Genomic DNA, 22,088 nt, shown 5'->3' with positions numbered 1-22,088 from the left:
CTCCTGATCCCAGTCCTGGGATCTTCCTTCGGTTGGTCACAGGGAAGACGGGCCAGTGGGCAGAGAGGCGAGTGAGGGCCTGAGGCAGGCAGTATCAGAGTCGCAAGAGGCGTGGACGGAAAGCTCTGCCTAAGGCTGGTAGTGCCCGGGTGGCCAAGTGCCAACCATTTTCAAGGGGCGCACACCTTCCACAGCTTCCGGCTCGAAGGCGGCGTGGGAAACGCCCCCACCCCCACCCCGCCCCCAGTATTCGGGGACTTTCGGAACCTCCTGAGAGATGGTCAGGGGATTTTGGAAACATCATGGCAGGAATCAAACGGCCGATATTTCTGAACGACTGCAATTTCCTAAGAAACACTGGAGATGAAAATGGTTAGGAAGAAGGCGAAATCTGCCGAGGGGCATTCGTGAATTTCCGAAGCTTCTCGAGGGGCATTCGGGACCTCTCGGTTCTTTGCGATCTATTCGAGAGTCAAGTCTCTGGTAGATCCGTTCGTCGCCTAACTCCTAAGGGCGACTTGGGCAGACTGTCCCCCGACAATTTTCGGAAGTGTTAGGGATCGGCCCGAGAGTGGTGCCCTCTAGCGGCGGAAATTGTCACCATTCCCGGCCTCCAGGTTGGGCCGGCACGCGCAGACGCAGTTGCGCGCCGGCGGCTGTGCGGACCGGATGTGGTTGCTGCTGAGATCATTTCCGGCGGGTGACGGTGCGGACGGGTCAGAAGCGTAGAGGCGGCTGCAAAATGGCGGCGCCTGAGGAGCGGGATCTAACACAGGAGCAGACAGAGAAGCTGCTGCAGTTTCAGGTAGCAGCGAGTACTCGGTGAAGCGAATGCCACCGCGGGCTAGGGAGTGGGTCCCTAGAGGAGCCCAGAACCCTGCTCAGATTGGGCCCGAGATTCTTCTCAGACCAGCAGGCGGCCTCCTCCCCCCCCAGGCGCCAGTTGCCCTGCTTGCTGCCCCCGGCGCCCGAGCCTCTGTCGGTCCCCAGCCTTCCAGGAATGGCTGCGGGCAGACCCGCTCCCCCTCTCTCCCCTCAAGAGGGTTAGCTTCCCGGGTTCCCCTTAGCGGCGCCCGTCCTCAGCCATCCTTTTTCCAGCCTGGTTACCGGTTGGACCCTCTCCGCCAACGACTGTGGATCTACTGGGATGCTTAATCCCCACCGTGGAGTTGGCTTCGTTTCGGGTCTCTGGAAGGCCTCCTACCAGCCTCCCATGCCATTTCCACAAACGTTTACTGAGGGCCTCTTGGGTGCCAGGCCCTGTGTTGGGCGCTCTGGTGGCAGTGGGGTCAGGATTAGCCCCTGCCCTAAAGATGTGGGAGGACACCTCGTAATGAAACAGTGCATGATAAATGTCATCAGTGCCGTCTGACGGGGTTTATTACCCCGGGCTTATTCCTGGGCTCACGTTCTTGACTCTGCTTGAGGAGGGTGGGAAACTTGCTGGAATCTGCCTCCTTTTAGTGGATGTTTGGGTTAAGAACTTTGGACACTATGCACTTTATCCCTGAGTTGGAGAATCTGGTTGGAGGAGACTTAGGTAACCTTGACTCTGTGTTACCCTGATGGGTACCAGTTTCTTTATTTCTAGAATACGTATCTTAAAAGTGTTTATCCCCTAAGGATGTTGTGGAGATCAAAATGAGTTTATGGATGTCTAAAGGGCTTTGTAAACAGTAAACTGCTCTTAAACAGTATTGCAACTATTAATCATTATTTAACTTAGGATAGAATTAAAGTTAGTGGTACGCTTATTTCCTAATATAAAATATGCTAAATATTCATTAATTACACAGTATTCACCAAAAACCTTAGTGCTCAGGCAATAACAACAAATGGATAGAATACCATTTATTGAGTATGGTGTTGTAGGTACTTTCCTGAAACACTTAATATACATTATTGTATTTAATGCAACCCTATGAGAGTCATACTGTTACAATCCCTATTTTAGAGATGAGGCATATGAGGCTTAAGAAGTAACATGCTTAGGTTACACAGCTAGTAAGTTGTGATGTCAGATTTAAAACCAGGTCCATCTTTCCAGAACCCTTCCTGAGCTCTTGACGTGTGTGCTGTACAACCCATGTAAGTAGCAGTGTACACCTGAAAGTGGAATGCAAATGCTCTAATATTGTATTTTTTTCTCTTTGCAAGTTCTCACTTTTCTGTGATTTCCTTGATTTCACTGCAGTTAATTTTGAAGTGTTTTCTCTTAAATCAGGCAGTGGGTTGGAAGTGTATAAATTGGAAAATACTGTCATAGAAGTAGTTGACATTTGTTTGGAGTTTTGAGTAGAGAAATTGATGACACAGCACGTTAGAATTAAAATGAATAAAGAGCAGACAACTAGCTTCTACTTCCTTACAGACTACTAATTTCAGAGTGTTGTTTAACTCTGGCAGATCATTTTATCCCTTACTACTCTTGAGGGATAAGCCCCCATGTTGTTTAAAGTGTTAAGAGGTGAGGTGAACCATAAGTCGTGAAGTGCTTAGTCTGGTCCTGGAAGAACATGAATATGTGGTAGCATTTCTGAGATAAAGTGCATAGGAATCTCTGTTTTTGTCTTCATTGGCTGTCTCTATCAGTAAGAGAGGTGAGTAGCAGGTTAAAGTTGTATTAAGATTGCTTTATGAAATTGGATTTAATAAGACAAATACATGTTACATTTGTGTATTCTTTAAGCAGTTGCTTGGATCAGGTTCATCATCCAGATTACCATTAACATCCTCTGAAATTTACTAGGTGTCAAGCGTTATACGAGGTATTTGATGTACATTAACTCTTTTAAACCTTTTTGTAACACTGTAAGGTGTTAACCCCAATTCAGTTTATTAATGAAGAAACAGGTTCTGCGAGGTCAAATAACTTGCTCAGGTGGTAAGTGGCAGAGATTTAGAAATCCATACCCATAACCATCTTGCTTATAACCTAATGGAAAAGCCAGACACATACATAAATAATGAGTATTCTGCAGTATATTAGTGCTCATGGTGTAATATACGTAGTAGTATAAACAAAGTGCTGTGGAAATTTAGGAAATGGTAGTATTGATGAGGATGGAGGGGGAAAGAAGGATGGCTCAGTAGTTACCATTAAGTTTCTACCGTGCCTTAGGCGTGGTGCTAGATAGTTTAGAACCATTATGCTTAATCCTCACAATAGCCTTGTAAAAGTGCCACAGGTGATATGCCTCCTCCTAGGTAAGGAAACAGGTCTAGTAAAGTATTTGCTCCAGATCATTAAGCTCTTAAGTAGTGGGGATGGAATTAGAATTAGAAATCTAGTGGATCTGGATCTGAACTTAAAAGCTGAACTCTTTCCACTGTACTTTGCTGCTTTGAAGGAGGAATGGAATAACAGGTGGTGGGCAGGAGTATGTTCAAAGCTGAGGCATGGATATGAAATAACGTAGAATGTGTTTGTTGTGATGGATTTAGAGAATTGGAAGATGAAAATAACACTGGAAAGGTAAATTACAGCCAGATTTTGGAGGCCTGTGCTCAATGGTTTAAACTTTAATCTGTAGGCTTGAAGAGCCATCAAAGATTTTTTCAACTAGAGAGTGAAATAACACTAGGTTTCAGCTTTGCTTCACTAACAGTATGGAGCATGTGCTTGGAATCTCCACAGGGGTTAGGACAGAACAGGATGACACTGCTAGGAGTCAGTTTTCAATAAGTTGCTTCATTTGATATATTGAAATTAGCAAAAGTGAAATATTTTGGAAATCTCAGGTTTCCTCTATTTCACTTTTTTTGTGACATATGATTTGATTGGAACTCCTTAGGTTATATTTAGCAGGCTTCTAAGTCTGTTTGATGTCTTTTAAGATTCTTCTAGTTACTTTCTCCTGTTTATTTTAGAAGCAGTTGAATATGAATAACTAATGCCGTATTTATTTTAGGCCTTCCCCATTTTCTTCAAATGGGAAATGATGAGTTTTAAGAGGAGCTAATACAAATATGGGGAAGGTCAGTTGTATTGAAGTCCATGTTTCCAAATTTCCAAGTATAGCCGATTCCCCTGGTGTCTTGGTTTACTGCCTCTAGGTTGCTGTTTGAACACCTTTAGAAGGATGACATGGATAAAGAGAGAAGCAACTAAAGGAGCTATACATGGCCAATAGAGGAAGAAACAGTCCTTTTCTGCTTGTACAGGAGTATGAAATTTTGAGATTCGAAGGTGTTTTTGTTTTTGACATTGTTTAAACACTTATTGAGCATTTACTTTATCGAAAGTGCTCTAGATCCATTGTATCTTTAAGTCCTCCCAGTAAACATGGTGTAGGTTCTGGTATTGTTGAGTAAACTAGGATCAGGAGATAATTTACCTAAGGTCAGTGATGAGCTTAGATTTGAATCCAGAACTCTGGATTCTCTTTCTTACTACCTAGCACTGCCGCTCTGGCCCTAGGTTTTGATTTGTTTTCAACAACAGGTAGGTGAGTAGGGCCAATAGAAACAGTATGGGACACTTTGAAGAAAGAGAACACAGCAAAGGAAGTCCAAAAGTGTGATTCTAATCCTGGACATCATCACTAATGTTAATTCTCTTAATCTTCTCTACGTGAAGATGGACTTTTTAAGGAGAAAGGAAGAAGAATCCCCCAAAGTGGGAATGAACAAGGAGGACCGTTCTCTCCCTTCCATACCCACAGGTATGAGAGAGAAAATGGGAGAGAGGGCTTCAGGGGGAGGATCTTCAGGGAAAAGCCAAGTTTCAGTTAGACCATGAAGATGAAGGAAGTGTTCCAGAAGTTAAGGATCCTAGGGGATATTGCTGCATAGCAGGGCTTTTAATTCTAAACAGAATCCTAAAAATGTGGTGTTACTGGGTCAAAACAATGTACGTTGTAAATTTTAATAGCTACTGCTAGACTGCTTTCCAGGGAGTTTTGGCAGCTCACACTCTCACCAAGAGGATGTGAGACGACCAGTTTCCCCACATCCTTGCCAGCACTGGATGGTGTCTTTTCAGTTTTTGTTAATCTGATTAAATTTTCAGAGTCCTTGTTTTAATTTGCATTTCTAGTGGTAGTGGTGTTTGTAGTTTTTGGTTTTGTTTTGCAGTCAGTTGAGTTTGAACAGCTAATGCAAACACTTGTTTTAAGCTATTTCAAATGGGAAAGAGTAGGGACATAAGAGTGAGGGATTGGCTTTGCAGATGTCCCACGGTATTATGGAAGGTTTGTTTTCTGGTTGCAGAATAAAAAGTGCTGATTTTAAGATTGAATTCCGTTCTATAAACTCCTGATTATGGATGAGATTGAGCTCCTTTTGGCTACTTATGGTTAGTTATTGTATAAATTCCCTGTTTATCCTTTGTTCATTTTCTATTGGATTATTTGACATTTTCTTAGCAGTTTGTACGAGTTCTTTATGTATACTGGTCATGTATAGCAAATATTTTCTTTCGTGACATTTATCTTTGATCATTAATCTCTTCACTTACCCTTATTTAAAATTATGTCATCAAATTGGCATTTTTTTCTTTCTGGCTTTTGGATTTTCTGTTTTGTCTAAGAATGCCTTCTACTTAATGGCATTATACATATGTTCTTTTTTGTTTTCTTCAAAATATTTTATAGATTTCTTGTTAAAATCAGATCTTTAATCCATGTGGAATTAATTTTTTGTATGTATGAGATGAGAACCCAAACTTGCTTTTTTCCAGGAAAGACTATAGTTTAGCTGAATAGTCAGTCCCTCCCCCAACTGATTTGAGTAGTCCTCTTTATCATAGTGTACTCTGTTTTCGATAACCTATTTGCTAGTGGCATTACTGAATTAATAATAATAGCTTTCTACCAAATTTTACTGATAATATCTGATAGGACAGGACTCCTTCCCTATTCTTTTTTTTAATTATTGGTAATCCTTACAAGTTCTTTCATGTACATTTAAAAATCATTTTGTGAGCCACTATGGAGAACAGTATGGAGGTTCCTTAAAAAACTAAAAATAGAACTACCATACAACCCAGCAATCCCACTACTGGGCATATACCCTGAGAAAACCATAATTCAGAAAGAGTCATGTACCACAATGTTCATTGCAGCTCTATTTACAATAGCCAGGACATGGAAGCAACCTAAGTGTCCATCGACAGATGAATGGATAAAGAAGATGTGGCACATATATACAACGGAATATTACTCAGCCATAAAAAGAAACGAAATTGAGTTATTTATAGTGAGGTGGATGGACCTAGAGTCTGTCATACAGAGTGAAGTAAGTCAGAAAGAGAAAAACAAATACCGTATGCTAGCACATATATATGGAATCTAAAAAAACCAAAATGGTTCTGAAGAACCTAGGGGCAGGACAGGAATAAAGATGCAGAGGTAGTGAATGGACTTGAGGACACGGGGAAGGGGAAGGGGAAGCTGAGATGAAATGAGAGAGTGGCAAGGACATATCACTACCAAATGTAAAATAATAGCTAGTGGGAAGTAGCCACATAGCACAGGGAGATCAGCTCAGTGCTTTGTGACCACCTAGAGGGGTGGGATAGGGCAGGTGGGAGGGAGGGAGACGCAAGAGGGAAGGGCTATGGGGATATATGTATATGTATAGCTGCTTCGCTTTGTTCTAAAGCAGAAACTAACACACCATTGTAAAGCAGTTATATTCCGATAAAGATGTTTAGGGCTTCCCTGGTGGCGCAGTGGTTGAGAGTCTGCCTGCTGATGCAGGGGACACGGGTTCGTGCCCCGGTCCGGGAAGATCCCACATGCCGTAGAGCGGCTAGGCCCGTGAGCCATGGCCACTGAGCCTGCGCATCCGGAGCCTGTGCTCCGCCAACGGGGGAGGCCACAACAGTGAGAGGCCCGCAAAAAAAAAAAAAAAAAAAAAAAAAGTTAAAAAAAAATCATTTTGTGCAGCCGTGGAATTATTGGAATTGCTTAAAATAATAATTTGGGACTGGTTGAAATTCAGGCACATGTACATTTCTTTATTCAGATGTCACATGTCCTTTAAAATATATTTTTTAACTTTCCTCTAGTTTTTGGATATTCCTTATTACACTTATTCCTAGGTATTTTGTAGTTTTGGTCACCCTGTGAATGGGATATCTCTTTATTTCTAAATGGTTACTAATAAAAATGCTGTTGCATTTTGTACATTTATCTTGATTTTTTTGATCTTCTATCGAATTTCTTATCATGTTTTCTGATCATTACTAATTTTCTAGTTTTGTCTCTTGGGCTCTCTTTTTTAGTAACAATTTTATTGTGATATAATTGTCGTATCTTTTTTTTTTTTTTTTTTTTGCGGTACACAGGCCTCTCACTGCTGTGGTCTCGCCCGCTGCGGAGCACAGGCTCCGGACGCGCAGGCTCAGCGGCCATGGCTCACGGGCCCAGCCACTCCGCGGCACGTGGGATCTTCCCGTACCGGGGCACGAACCCGTGTTCCCTGCATCTGCAGGCGGACTCTCAACCACTGCGCTACCAGGGAAGCCCAATTGTCGTATCTTAAATTAACCCTTTTAAAGTGTGCAGTTCAGTGGTTTTTAGTGTATTTACAAAGTTGTGCAACCATTACCACTATTTACTTCCAGAGCATTTTCATCACCTCAAAAAGAAACCCATTAGCAGTCACTCTCCATTCTTCTCTCCTTCTAACCCCTGGCAACCACTAATCTATATTCTGTCTCCATAGATTTTGCCAATTCTGGGCATTTGGTATAAATGGAAGCATACACTGTACAGCCTTTTGTGCCTGGCTTCTTGCACTTAGCATAATGTTTTCAAGGTTCATCCATATTGTAGCCTATATCAGTACTTCATTCCTTTTTATGGCCAATAATGTTTCATTGTATGGATAAACCACATTTTGTTTATCCATTTCATCAGTTGATGGCCATTTTTATTGTTTCAACTTTTCAGCTATTAATATTGATGCTGCTATGAATATTTGTATACCAATTTTTGGGGGACATATTTTCAGTTCTCCTAGGAGTAGAATTGCTGGGTCATATGGTACCTCTGTTTAACTTTTTGAGAAATTGCCAAACAGTTTTTCCAATGCAGTTATACCATTTTCCCTACCAGTAGTATGCGAAGGTTCCAGTTTCTCCACATCTGCACTAACATTTGTTAATCATCCATCTTTGAAACCATCCTAGTAAGCGTGAGGTATTAATCTCGTTCAATCTCGTTGTTTTGATTTGCATTTCCCTAATGACTGAAAAGATGGTTGAGCATCTTTTCATATGCTTATTGGCCATTTGTGTGTCTTCTTTTGGAGATACAAAATCAAATCTTTTGCCCATTTTTAAAAAATTGAAGTGTAGTTAACTTACAGTGTTGTGTTTCAGGTGTATAGCAAAATGATCCAGTTATATTTTTTTCAGATATTTTTCCATTATAGGTTATTACAAGGTACTGAATATAGTTCCCTTTGTTTCACAGTAAATCCTTGTTGCTTATCTATTTTATGTATGGTAGTTTGTATCTTTTAATCCCATACTCCTAATTTATCCCTCCCCTTTCTTCTTTTCCCCTTTGGTAACCATAAGTTTGTTTTCTATGTCTGTGAATCTGTTTCTGTTTTGTATATAGATTCATTTGTACTATTTTTTTAGATTCCACATATGTGATATCATATAATATTTGTCTTTCGCTGTCTCACTTCATTTAGTATGATATTTTCTAGGTCCATGTTGCTGCAAATGGCAATATATCGTTCTTTTTTATGGCTGAGTACTATTCCATTTTGTGTGTGTATGTGTGTGTATATACACACTACATCTTTTTTTTTTTAACTGAAGTATAGTTGGTATACAATATTATATAAGCTACAGGTATACAATGTAGTGGTTTGCAAGTTTTAAAGGTTATACTCCAATTATAGTTATTATAAAATGTTGGCTATATTCCCCGTGTTGTACAATATATCCTTGTAGCTTATTTTACACATAGTTGTTTGTACCTCTTAATCCCCTGTCCTTATATCACTCCTTCCCCCTTCTCCCCACTGGTAACCACTAGTTTGTTCTCTGTATTGGAGAGTCTGCTTCTTTTTTGTTATATTCACTAGTTTATAGTATTTTTTAGATTCTACATATAAGTGATATCATACAGTATTTGTCTTTCTCTGTCTGACTTATTTAACTTAGCATAATACCTTCCAAGTCCATCAATGTTGCTGCAAGTGGCAAAAACTTCACCCTTTTTTATAGCCGAGTAGTATTCCATTGTGTATATATACCACATCTTCTTTATCCATTCATCTGTTGATGGACACTTAGGTTGCTTCCATATAATGGCAATTGTAAATAATGCTGCTGTGAACATTGGGGTGTATGTATCTTTTCAAATTGGTGTGGGTTTTTGTGTTTTTGGATATATACCCACCAGGAGTGGAATTGCTGGGTCGTATGGTAGTTCTATTTTTAGTTTTTTGAGAAACCTCCATACTGTTTTCCACAGTGGCTGCACCAATTTACTTTCCCACCAACAGTGTATAAGGTTTCTCTTTTCTCTACATCCTCTCCAACATTTGTTATTTGTGTTCTTTTTGACAATAGACCTTCTGACAGGTGTGAGGTGATACCTCACTGTGGTTTTGATTTGCATTTCTCTAATGACTAGTGATGTTTGAGCACCTTTTCATGTGCCTGTTGCCATCTGTGTATCTTCTTTGGAGAAATGTCTATTTTGGTCTTCTGCCCTTTTTTAAAATAAATTTATTTATGGCTGGCTGGCTGGCTGGTTGGCTGTGTCGGATCTTAGTTGCAGCACATGGTATCTTTATTGTGGCACACGGAATCTTTGTTGTGTCACGTGGACTTCTCTCTAGTTGTGGTGTGTGGGTTTTCTCTCTCTAGTTGTGGCACCCAGGCTCCAGGGCACGTGGGCTCTGTAGTTGTGGCATGCGGGCCCCAGAGCGCATGGGCTCTGTAGTTTGCAGCACGGGGGCTCTCTAGTTGAGGTGTACGAGCTCAGTAGTTGTGGTGTGCAGGCTTAGTTGTCCCGTGGCATGTGGGATCTTATTTCCCCGACCAGGGATTGAACCCGTGTCCCCTGCATTGGAAGGTGGATTCTTTGCCACTGGACCACTGGGGAAGTCCCGGCCCATTTTTTAATTGGGTTGTTTGTTTTTTTGATATTGAGTTGTATCAGATGTTCATATATTTTGGATGTTAACCCCTTGTCAGTCACATCATTTGCAAATATTTTCTACCATTCTACCATTCCGTTGTCTTTTTGTTTTTTTGATGGTTTCTTTTGCTGTGCAAAAGCCTTTAAGTTTGATTAGGTCCCATTTGTTTATTTTTGTGTTTATTTCTTTTGCCTTGGGAGACTGATCTAAGAAAATATTGCTATGATTTATGTTCGAGTATGTTTTGCCTATGTTCTCTTCTAGGAGTTTTATGGCATCATGTGTCATATGTAGGTCTTTAAACTATTTTTATTTTTGTGTATGGTGTTAGGGAGTGTTCTAATTTCATTGTAGCTGTCCAGCTTTCCCAACACCACTTGTTGAAGAGACTGTCATTTCCCCATTGTATATTCTTGCCTCCTTTGTCATTGATTAACTGACTGTAGGTGTGTGGGTTTATTTTTGTCCTTTGCCCATTTTTTACTTGGGCTATTTGTCTTTTGTTGTTGGATTGTTAAGAGTTCTTTATATATCCTGAATACAAGTCCTTTATCAGATATATCATTGGCAAAAATATTCTCCCATTCTGTGGGTTGTCTTTTCACTTAATCATGTCTTTTGAAGTTTTTTAATTTCATGAAGTCCAGTTTAATGTTTTATCTTTTGTTGCTTGTGCTTTGGTCATGTCTTAGAAACCATGGTCTAATCCAGGGTTACAAAGATTTACACCTGTTTTCTTTTAAGACTTTTGTAGTTCTGGCTCTTACACGTAAGGTCTGATCCATTTTTAGTTAATGGATATGAGGTGGGGGTCCAACTTCATTCATTTGGTTGTGGATATCCAGTATTCCCAACACCATTTCTTGTAAAGATTATTCTTTCCCTATTGAATAACCTTGAAACCCTTGTTTAAGATCAGTTGACCATAACTAAAGGTTTATTTCTGGATTCATTTCTGTTCCATTGATCTGTGTCTACCCTTATCTGTATCTACACTGCCTTGATTATTGCAGTTGTGTAATAAGTGTGAAATCAGGAAGTATGAGTCCTCCAACTTTGTTCTTTTTCAAAAGTGTTTTGGCTATTCTGGATCCCTTTCATTACCAAATAAATTTTGGGATCACCTTGTCAATTTCTGCAAAAAAAGGCAGCTGGGTCTTTGATAGGGATTGCTGTTACTCTAGATCAATATGGGGAGCATTGCCATCTTAACAGTATTAAGTCTGTCAATCCATGAATATGAGAAGTCTTTCCGTTTATTTAAGTCATCTTTAGTTTCTCTCGATGTTTTGTAGTTTTCTGTGTACAAATCTTGCACTTCTTTTATTAAGTTTATTCTTTTTGAAGGTACTGGGAAAGGAAATGTTTTCTTAATTTTATTTTCAGGTCGTTCATTACTACCATATAGAAATATAACTGATTCTTGTATATTGATCTCATATCGTACAACCTGGTTGAACTCTATTAGTTCTCTATTAGTTTTTTTGTAAATTTCTTAGTTTTTTCTATATACAAGATTATGTCATCTGTGAATAGATAGTTTTATTTCTTTTTTTCCCTTCTTGCTTAGTTTTAGTATAATGTTGAATAAAAATGGCAAGAGTAAAATATCTTTGTCTTGTTCCTGATCTTAGGAGGAAATCATCAGTCTTTGACCATTATTATGTTAGCTGTGAGTGTTTCTTAGATCAGGGTGACAAAGTTCCCTTCTATTCCCAGTTAGGTTTTTATCCTGAAAGGGTGTCTTGGGTTCTTAAAAGGGTTATATGAGACAACGCAAGTAAAGTACCTGATAAATACTAGGGCTCTATCAAAAAAAGGGGCAGTTTTGGAGAATGTTCAATTGTACACATGTTCTGTTACATTTCTCTTTATTTTTCCAGGGAATATTTAATAAAGGGTAGAACTGAAAATTTGCAAAACTGTCCTTTTTTAAAACTGGAGTTAGAAGATAAGAAACACTTATCAAGTAGCCTAATGTATACTCGAAGGAGTGCAAGTCCTCTTCAAAAAGGATACATATAGAAAATATTTTATATACAGAAGACTTGTCTGATATTTTTCAAATTTACAGAATTAACCCTGTGATTTGGGAATTTAAAGTGTTGACAGTTAAACTTTGTAAAGCTTTTTCACTTGAAAATTCAAATTTAGCTTAGTTTTAGTATCCTTAGATACATTTTCCACAAGATTAGCATTAATACATTGTATTTCATTAGTTTTTGCCTAACCTTTTCATACAAAATGATGACATTCTGACGCTGTCAGCCCTTCTTTATTTGTTAATAGGGATAAAGATATATGTTCCCGCCCGTTTAGTTACACCGAGTTATAGTATATATAATAAAGGCAGGATAAACATTTGATCCTTTCAATTATTTATTAGTTTTTAAATAATGAGTTGATTCCTAGCATCCTATGAAGTAACCATCGAGATTTTTTAATTATTTATTTATTTATTTATTTATTTATGGCTGTGTTGGGTCTTCGTTGCTGCGCATGGACTTTCTCTAGTTGCGGCGAGAGGGGGCTACTCTTTGTTGCGGTGCGCAGGCTTCTCATTGTGGTGGCTTCTCTTGTTGCGGAGCACAGGCTCTAGGCACGCAGGCTTCAGTAGTTGTGGCACGTGGGCTCTAGAGTGAAGGCTCAGTAGTTATGTCACACGGGCTTAGTTGCTCTGTGGCATGTGGGATCTTCCCGGCCCAGGGCTCGAACCCATTTCCCCTACATTGGCGGGTGGATTCTTAACCACGGCGCCACCAGGGAGGTCCCACTGAGATTTTTTCTTTTAACATCTTTATTGGAGTATAATTGCTTTACAGTGGTGTGTTAGTTTCTACTTTATAACAAAGTGAATCAGCTATACATATACATATATCTCCATATCTTCTCCCTAACCCACCCCTCTAGGTGGTCACAAAGCACTGAGCTGATCTCCATTTGTTATGCGGCTGCTTCCCACTAGCTATCTGTTTCACATTTGGTAGTATATATAAGTCCATGCCACTCTCTCACTTCGTCCCAGCGTACCCTTCCCACTCCCCGTGTCCTCAAGTCCATTCTCTACGTCTGTGTCTTTATTCCTGTCCTGCCCCTAGGTTCTTCAGAACCTTTTATTTTTTTTTAGATTCCATATATATGTGTTAGCATACGGTATTTGTTTTTCTCTTTCTGACTTACTTCACTCTGTATGACAGACTCTAGGTCCATCCACCTCACTACAAATAACTCAATTTTGTTTCTTTGTATGGCTGAGTAATATTCTGTTGTATATATGTGCCACATCTTCTTTATCCATTCATCTGTCGATGGACACTTAGGTTGCTTCCATGTCCTGGCTATTGTAAATAGAGCTGCAATGAACATTGTGGCACATGACTCTTTCTGAATTATGGTTTTCTCAGGGTATATGCCCGGTAGTGGGATTGCTGGGTTGTATGGTAGTTCTATTTTTAGTTTTTTAAGGAACCTCCATACTGTTCTCCATAGTGGCTGTATCAATTTACACTCCCACCAACAGTACAAAAGGGCTCCCTTTTCTCCACACCCTCTCCAGCATTTACTGTTTGTAGATTTTTTGATAATGGCCATTCTGACTGGTATAAGGTGATACCTCATTGTAGTTTTGACTTGCATTTCTCTGATGATTAGTGATGTTGAGCATTCTTTCATGTGTTTGTTGGCAGTCTGTATATCTTCTTTGGAGAAATGTCTGTTTAGGTCTTCTGCCCATTTATGGGTTGGGTTCTTTGTTTTTTTGATATTGAACTGCATGAGCTGCTTGTAAATTTTGGACATGAATCCTTTGTCAGTTGCTTCATTTGCAAATATTTTCTCCCATTCTGAGGGTTGTCTTTTCGTCTTATTTATGGTTTCCTTTGCTGTGCAAAAGCTTTTAAGTTTCATTAGGTTCATTAGGTCATTTGTTTACCACTGAGATTTTTAAAATTTGAATTGTAGAGTTTTAAAATTTGCAGTGAACTCATGGATGTAAATATATTTAACGTATTACATTTCATTGCCATTGTGCTTATTAAGGCTTAGGTTGTGCCATCTTTGACAATTGTGAGTCTATTTATTTATTTATTTATTTGCGTACGTGGGCCTCTCACCGTTGTGGCCTCTCCTGTTGCGGAGCACAGGCTCCGGACGCGCAGGCTCAGAGGCCATGGCTCATGGGCCCAGCCGCTCCGCAGCATGTGGGATCTTCCTGGACTGGGGCATGAACCCGTGTCCCCTGCATCGGCAGGCGGACTCTCAACCACTGCACCACCAGGGAAGCCCTGTGAGTCTATTTAGATTGGCTCCTGATGACTTTTATTTTTTAGGAAATCCTAGTATTTACATAATTTTATTTTTTCAGAGTCACAGGAAAGATTTACCGTTTGAATTTGTAATTTGGAAGAGCCTTGTATTATTTTTCCTGAAGACTTTTATCATATTTTCATGGCCCCAGTAGTCCTTGATAGGTTTTTAGCTTTTTGACATTGTAAGATGTTTGACTCATCTTGTGCATTTTCTAGAATCAGGTGTTTCTCCAGGAAACCTTGTTACTTTTTGGTAAGAAATTATATTTAGATGCCACAGGTCTGGTAGCTATGAGTGCTCATTGCTGTTGGGTTGGTCTAGAACTTTTTAGTTAACAGAAGTAGGAAATACATATAATATATAGTACAGACACACACATATGTTTGTATTTATTTAATTCATGATAAAACAATTTGATATTTCCAATTCAAATTCAGGACTGCCAATTCAAATTCAGCCCTACATTTTACCTCTCTTCTTTCTCCATACCCAAAAAATTGGTTCTTAATGAGATTAACATGATTATTCATTTGCCTTATCACATAATCAATACTTTGTCTCAAAACAATAATACCCTTACTGGTAACAACAATTTGATTATTTAAAACAATTTAAGCCCTTTTATTGCAGAACGTATAGTCAGTTTACTGTGTTTTAAAGTCATGTGGGATAATTTCATTTTGGATAGTTATGCTACCAACTCTACATTTGATTTTTGCTTCTGATGTTTAGAAATTGCTGCTGCTGCTTTTTCTAAATTTTGTTTTATAAAACAGCTGCAGGATTCCAAAGTCAAATCTACATGTAACAATATATTTAGAGAACTCTAACTTCTGTTCTTCTCTCTTATACCCTGTTCCCTGCCTTCCCCTGCAGAGAAGTTTAGAATTAAAACAAAAACAAAAACGTTTCTTTTAAAAAATCTAAGTAATAAGTATATATATTTGTGGACCCCTCCCTTTTAAAAAAGATAAATGGTGATGTATATTACACACTTTTCTCCAACTGTCTTTTATACTTATTATCTCCTGGTGATCACTGCATAGCAGTATAGGGATTTATTTCTCTTAAGTATTTACAGCTGTATAATACTCTATTGTATGGACATACCATAATTTAGATTGATGGATATTTAGGTTATTTCTCATCTTTTGCTGTAATAAATAATAGAGCAATAAGTAGCCTTGTGTACCAACATTTTATTTTTTGCTAGTGTGTCTTTGGGATAGATTCGTAGAAAGATTTCTGAGTCAAAGGATTAAATGCTTATATATATGTATACGAATCTGTAGTGTTGCTAGATATTGCCAAATTTTCCTACGTGAGGATTGTACCATTTTGCATTCCCACTAGCAATGTATGGGCCCGTGGCAACCTCACCAACAGAGTATGTTGTCAGATTCAGTATAGTTTTTTTTTTTTGTTTGTTTGTTGTTTTTTTTTTTGCGGTACGCGAGCCTCTCACTGTTGTGGCCTCTCCCATTGCGGAGCACAGGCTCCAGACGCGCAGGCTCAGCGGCCATGGCTTACGGGTCCAGCCGCTCCGCGGCATGTGGGATCTTCCCAGACAGGGGCACGAACCCGTGTCCCCTGCATCGGCAGGCGGACTCTCAACCACTGCACCACCAGGGAAGCCCCAGTATAGTTTTAATTTACTTTTTCCTTATGAGTGAGGTTGATCAACTTTTCATATATATAAGGGCCATTTGAGTTTATTTTTCTACGAATCGTCCACTTTTTCTTACCCACTTTTGTAGCAAGTTATCCTTTTTCTTCTGGGTTTTTTGGGGGTTTTTTTTGGGAGGGGTTGTCATTTTGTTTGTTTGTTTGTTTTTTGGGTTTTTTGGCCACGCTGCACGGCATGCGGGATCCCAGTCGCCGACCAGGGGATCGAACCCATGCTCCTCTGGGAGTGGAAGTGTGGAATCCCAACCACTGGACTGCCAGAGAAGTCCCATCCTTTTTCTTCTGTATTTTAAAAAAATCTTTATATATTAGGAATTTTTTTTTTTTTTTTTTTTTTTTGCCATACGCGGGCCTCTCACTATTGTGGCCTCTCCCGTTGCGGAGCACAGGCTCCGGACACGCAGGCTCAGCGGCCATGGCTCACGGGCCTAGCCGCTCTGCGGCATATGAGATCTTCCCGGACCAGGGCACGAACCCATTTCCCCTGCATCGGCAGGCGGACTCTCAACCACTGCGCCACCAGGGAAGCCCTCAAAAGAACTTTATAATCAGCTTCTCAAAATTGAAATTTTATTAAATTTATAAAATGAATTTGAGGGGATGTGATTGACATCTTTATGTTGTTGAATCTTCTTATTCAAGAACACAGTTATTGTCCTCTCAGAAGCTTTTTGACAGACTGATTCAGTAGTGCTTGCTAGACTTCGTTTGTTACATTTTTATGTAACAATCAGGCATTTATGATCAAGTTGGTTCAAGTTTTGGGTTATTTCTTCAGAATGGGCTGGGCATCCCTGTTTGTTTTTGCACTCCTTTAAGTGTTTCAAGGAATAACATCTGTGTAATTGGCAGAGTAGTATAAAAGAATATCTGTATTACAGATATTCTTTTAGAAGCATATCTTCGAGGTGGATATTGATAAAGATTAATTCTGCCAATTTTCTTTTGGGCCAGTTGAGGGTCATTTGACATACTTAGGAAATCTTAGTGGCTATTTCTCCATATTATATTTTTCCTTAAAATGAATAGCAAAAAATAGTAACGTAATAAAATTGAAAATTTGATGTTAAATGCATCCTCTGTGTTTGTGTGTTTTTAAACTACCGTTTGGTGAGAGTGCCAGAAATGGTAAATAGCAAAATCACTATGAGCACTGAGGTGCCTCTTGGCTTTGGATTTTCCCACCAAGGAAATTTTGAAAATGTTTTCATTTTCCTGGTATAAATTTAGAAGAGAAAATATTTTCATGCTTAAGTATCTGGGGAATTTTTTTTCAGTATGTATGCATGTATATATGTATTAGTGTTTATAAATTCCTGTTGGAGTTAAATAAGTGAAACCAAAAAATCCCCTACCCTCAATTAACCCTCCACTCTATCTGCATTGCCTCTACCCTAGTTTACACTTCATTTCCCCTTTGGAATATTTCAGTAACTGTACCACTGCCCCTAATTTCAAGTCTCTGTCCTCTTCAATTCAGCCGTCTTACTCTTTCCAGAATAATCTTTCTAGCAAAGATTTGATTGTGGCCCTAAGATTTTTCATTTGCTTTGCATTGATTAAAGCAGCATGAAATCTTTGCATCTTATGATCTGACCCATATTTCACTGTCCAACTCCATAATTCTACCCTTTCCATTTCTATTCCAGTGATATTTTTCAGTTCCCTTAACATGGCATTCTTTCTCATGCCTCTGTGCCTCCATGCATACTCCTCTATTGCCCTGAAACACCTCCTTCTGCTAGTTTTCAGCTCAGAACTCTGATACCATCCTGAGTTCCCTGGAAGACTTGGATTTGTTTATTACTGGTGTATAGTTTATTTATTTACATGTCTTTTTTTTTTGGCTGCATTGGGTCTTCATTGCTGCGCGCGGGCTTTCTCTAGTTGTGGCAAGCGGGGGCTGCTTTTCATTGCGCTGTGCAGGCTTCTCATTGCAGTGGCTTCTCTTGTTGGTAGCACGGGCTCTAGGCATGCAGGCTTCAGTAGTTGTGGCACGTGGGCTCAGTAGTTGTGGCTCACAGGCTGCAGAGCACAGGCTCAGTAGTTGTGGCGTATGGGCTTAGTTGCTCTGAGGCATGTGGGATCTTCCCAGCCCAGGGCTCGAACCCGTGTCCCCTGCATTGGCAGGCAGATTCTTAACCACTGCGCCACCAGAGAAGTCCCTATTTACATGTCTTTTTACTCCACAGAATTATTGGGGATCAGGACTGTGATTTCTTTGTGGTGCTTGCTGCATGATGCTCAATTAATATTTGTTGAGTGAATTTAATAACTCACCAGAAATCTCACTTAACCAGAGGGGTTTTGTTTTAGTTGTTGTTGTTCTTGATGTTTCTCTTTCTTTGTTAAAGCAGTTGCAGCAGCTTTAAGTATCCCATTTTTAAGAGGAAGGGAAAAGCAAAAATTCCAGTTAGCCACATTCTCATCTTTGCAGTATGATGTAGGGGAAAGAGCTCCATATTAGGAATTGCACCATTTGAGATCTTGACAGTTAATTAATCCCTCTAGGCCTCAGTTTCCATATCTGCAAAATGACTCTGATATTTCTAACTTTACAGGGTTGTTTTAAGAGTGGATAAGAAAGCACATACTACAGTGCCTGACTCATAGATGTTTAATAAATAATTGAATCTAAATCATGGAGCATTTTATAATGCCAAGTTTTGAGGCTGAAAAGTATAATTAAATTTAAAAGTAAATTGTTAACATTTTGTCACTTGACATTAGATTATACATATATAGATACATGTATATATGTATGTATATATACATACATATACATACACAAATCTCATGCATGTCAAGTTTTGGAAGTGTAATTTCACACTATTTTGAAACATATACAGTGGCAGATACTGTTGGCCTCGAGGGTGGGGAGGGAACAGGGAAGGCCAGATTCTCAGATGACATTTTGGAAGACTAGTAAAGTTTGGTGCCTTTGTAATGTTTCTCATAAAGAAGAAAACAATAACACCTTTATGTCTTCCTAAACAACTTTTCTGCTTGATTCTGAGTAGCTGAGTCACATTAGGAAAGGTTGAATAAGGCCAAAGTGGTTTTTGTTTGTTTTTTTAGTGGAATTAAGTGTGTTAAATGAAAGAATAGATACTGAAATAGGAACTTAGTGAAAAGTAATTTATTTGATTCCCAGAAAACAATCTGATTGTAGTACTTTAGAACCTTTTAATCAAGTTCAAGTTCATCTCACAACACACTACAAATGTCTTTTTCCCCCAATTTTTAAAATGTGGCAAAATACACATAAAAGTTACCATCTTAACCTTTTTTTTTTTTTTTTGTGGTACGCGGGCCTCTCACTGTTGTGGCCTCTCCCGTTGTGGAGCACAGGCTCCGGACACGCAGGCTCAGCGGCCATGGCTCACGGGCCCAGCTGCTCCGCGGCACGTGGGATCCTCCTGGACCAGGGCACGAACCCGTGTCCCCTGCATTGGCAGGCGGACTCTCAACCACTGCGCCACCAGGGAAGCCCCTTAACCATTTTTTAAGCGTACAATTTAGTGATATCTAATACATTCGTAATGCTGTGCAACCATCATTATCATTCATCTCCATAACTCTTTTCATCTTGTAAAACTGAAACTATACCCATTAGACAATAGCTCCCCATTTCCCCCTCCTCCAGCCCCTGGCAGCCACCGTTCTACTGTCTTTCTCTATGATTTTGAGTACTCTAAATACGTCATTTAAGTGGAACCATACAGTATTTGTCTTTTTGTGGCTGGCTTGTTTTTCTTAGCATAATTTTCTCAAAGTTCATCCGTGTTGTAGGATATTGCAGAATTTTCTCCTTTTTGAAGGCCGAATAATATTCCATTGTATGTGTATATCACATTTTGCTTATTCCACTCATTTGTTGACAGACACTGAGTTGTTTCCCATCTTAGCTACTGTGGATAATAATGCTGCTCTGAACATGCGTGTACATACACAGAAGTGGAATTCCTGTGTCATATAGTAGTTCTGTTGTTGATTTATTGATGCACTGCACACTGTTTTCCACAATCGTACCATTTTATATTTCCACCAGTGTTGCACAAGGGTTCCAATTTCTCCACATCCTGGCCAGCACTTTTCATTTCCTGTTTTTTCAATAGTAGCTGTCCTAACAGGTGTTAAATGGTAGCTTATAGTTTTGATTTGCATTTCCCTAATGATTAGTGATGTTGAACATCTTTTTATATGTTTATTGGTTATTCGTACATCTTCTTTGGAGAAATGTCTATTCAAGTCCTTTGCCCAATCAAGTTGTTTATTTTTCTGTTGTTTTAAGAGTTCTCTATATTCTGGATATTAATCCCTTATCAGATATACAGTTTGCAAATATATTCTCCCATTTTGTGGGTTGACTTCTTACTCTGGGTAGTGTCTTTTGTTGTACAAATTTTTAAAATTTTCATGAAGTCTAGTTTGTCTCTCTTCTTTTGTTGCCTGTGCCTTTGGTGTCACATTCAAGAAATCATTGCCAAATCCAGTGTCAGGAAGTTTTTAGCTTATGTTTTCTCCTAAGAGTTTTATAATTTTAGGTTTTACATTTGGGTCATGGATCCATTTTGAGTTAATTTTTGTATATGGTATTAGGTAAATGAATAGGAAAAACACACTCCTCCTATGTTTCTCCTTTTCTCTGAATAGACATGTACGTTTTCCACACATCAAGCAATTCTTTTTTTTTTTCAAGTTCTCATCATTTATTGATAAAGCAAAATAGTCCATGGCATTAGAGCCTAAGGAGCATTCTATGCAAATTCATGGTGAGTTACAGGACGAATAAGGCAATATTTTACTCTTCAAGTTATAGTCATGGAATTAACCTGACTTTCCTTGGAGTGTAGGACTTTTGCTGGGAGGAAATGATGCAGTGTGAGGTAGTGGAACGTGTACTGTTTTTCTTTTTTAACATCTTTATTGGAGTATAGCTGCTTTACAATATTGTGTTAGTTTCTGCCAAGCAGTTCTCCTAGATTCAATTCAGTTCAGTTCTGACACTGTGTACCTGAAGTTAGCATCAGATCCCACAAGTTAAAAGTTCAGTCCCACAAGACTGCCCCCACTTCAGATGCCAATCACAAGTCCCAGATGCCACCTGAACTTCTGACTGACCAGCTATATATTGGGGTTCACATGACCCCCTCCTCGGGTTTGATAATTTGCTAGAGTGGTTCACAGAACTCAGGAAAACACTTTCGTTTACTGGTTTATTACAAAGGATATAATAAAGGGTACAGAAAAACAGCCAGGTAAAGAGATATCTAGGGCAAGATCCAGAAGGGTCCCAAGTGCAGGGGAGCTTCTATCCCAACGGAGTTGGGGTGCACCACCCTCCTGGCATGTAGATGGCTTCACCAACTCAGAAGCTCTCTGAATCTTATACTATTGGGATATTTATGGAGGCTTTATTGCCTAGGCATGATTGATTTAAATTCCATTTTCAGACCCTCTCCCCTCTTTGGAGATTGGGAGGTGGGGCTGAAAATTTGAAGCTTCTAATCATGGTTTGTTCTGTCTGATGGCCAGTCCCTATCCAGGAGCCCACCAGGAGTCACCTCATTAGAACAAAATACAACGATATCATCCAGGAAATTCCAAGGGATTTAGGATCTCTGTCAGGAACCAGGATCAAAGAACAAATATTAGAACAAAAGATGCTCCTAGCGCTCTTATCACGTAGGAAATTATAAGGGTTTTGAGAGCTCTGAGTCAGGAACTGGGGTCAAAAACTAAATGTTAGAACAAAAGAATCTCCTGGTACCCCTATCTGCAAGGGTTTTAGGAGCTCTATGTCAGAAACTGGGGGCAGAGACCAGTATATATATTTCACAGCAAAGATCCAGCTTTTGCATGTGGATATCCAGTTTTCCAGCACCATTTGTTGAAAAGACTGGTCTTTCCCCATTGAATGGTCTTGACACCTTTGTCAAAAATCATTTTCCCATATATGCAAGAGTTTATTTCTG

General features: G+C 39.4%; 1 protein-coding gene across 9 annotated transcripts in view; it reads left to right on the top strand.

Moving 5' to 3' along the window:
* The first annotated feature begins 705 nt into the window (after positions 1 to 705).
* The window catches only part of LOC149744014 (FAS-associated factor 2), a 57,312-nt gene continuing 35,929 nt past the window's right edge, over positions 706 to 22,088 (top strand). For 5 of the 9 annotated variants that reach the window (XM_089905150.1, XM_089905145.1, XM_089905144.1 and 2 more), the window contains exon 1: positions 706 to 805. In XM_089905150.1, the coding sequence (XP_089761276.1) occupies positions 743 to 805 (63 nt within the window). In that variant the 5' untranslated portion in view covers positions 706 to 742. The other 4 variants (XM_089905149.1, XM_089905147.1, XM_089905148.1 and 1 more) reach the window with 4 other exon arrangements.

The sequence above is a fragment of the Delphinapterus leucas genome, unplaced genomic scaffold, assembly GCF_059928025.1.
Source record: "Delphinapterus leucas isolate spDelLeu-1000000601 "Yukka" unplaced genomic scaffold, BTC_Dleu_Yukka2 spDelLeu_asBTCV2_sq25, whole genome shotgun sequence".
In the NCBI taxonomy this organism is placed as follows: Eukaryota; Metazoa; Chordata; class Mammalia; order Artiodactyla; family Monodontidae; genus Delphinapterus; species Delphinapterus leucas.
Note: the sequence above shows the minus strand (reverse complement) of the source record. Positions and strands in the feature narration are given on the sequence as shown.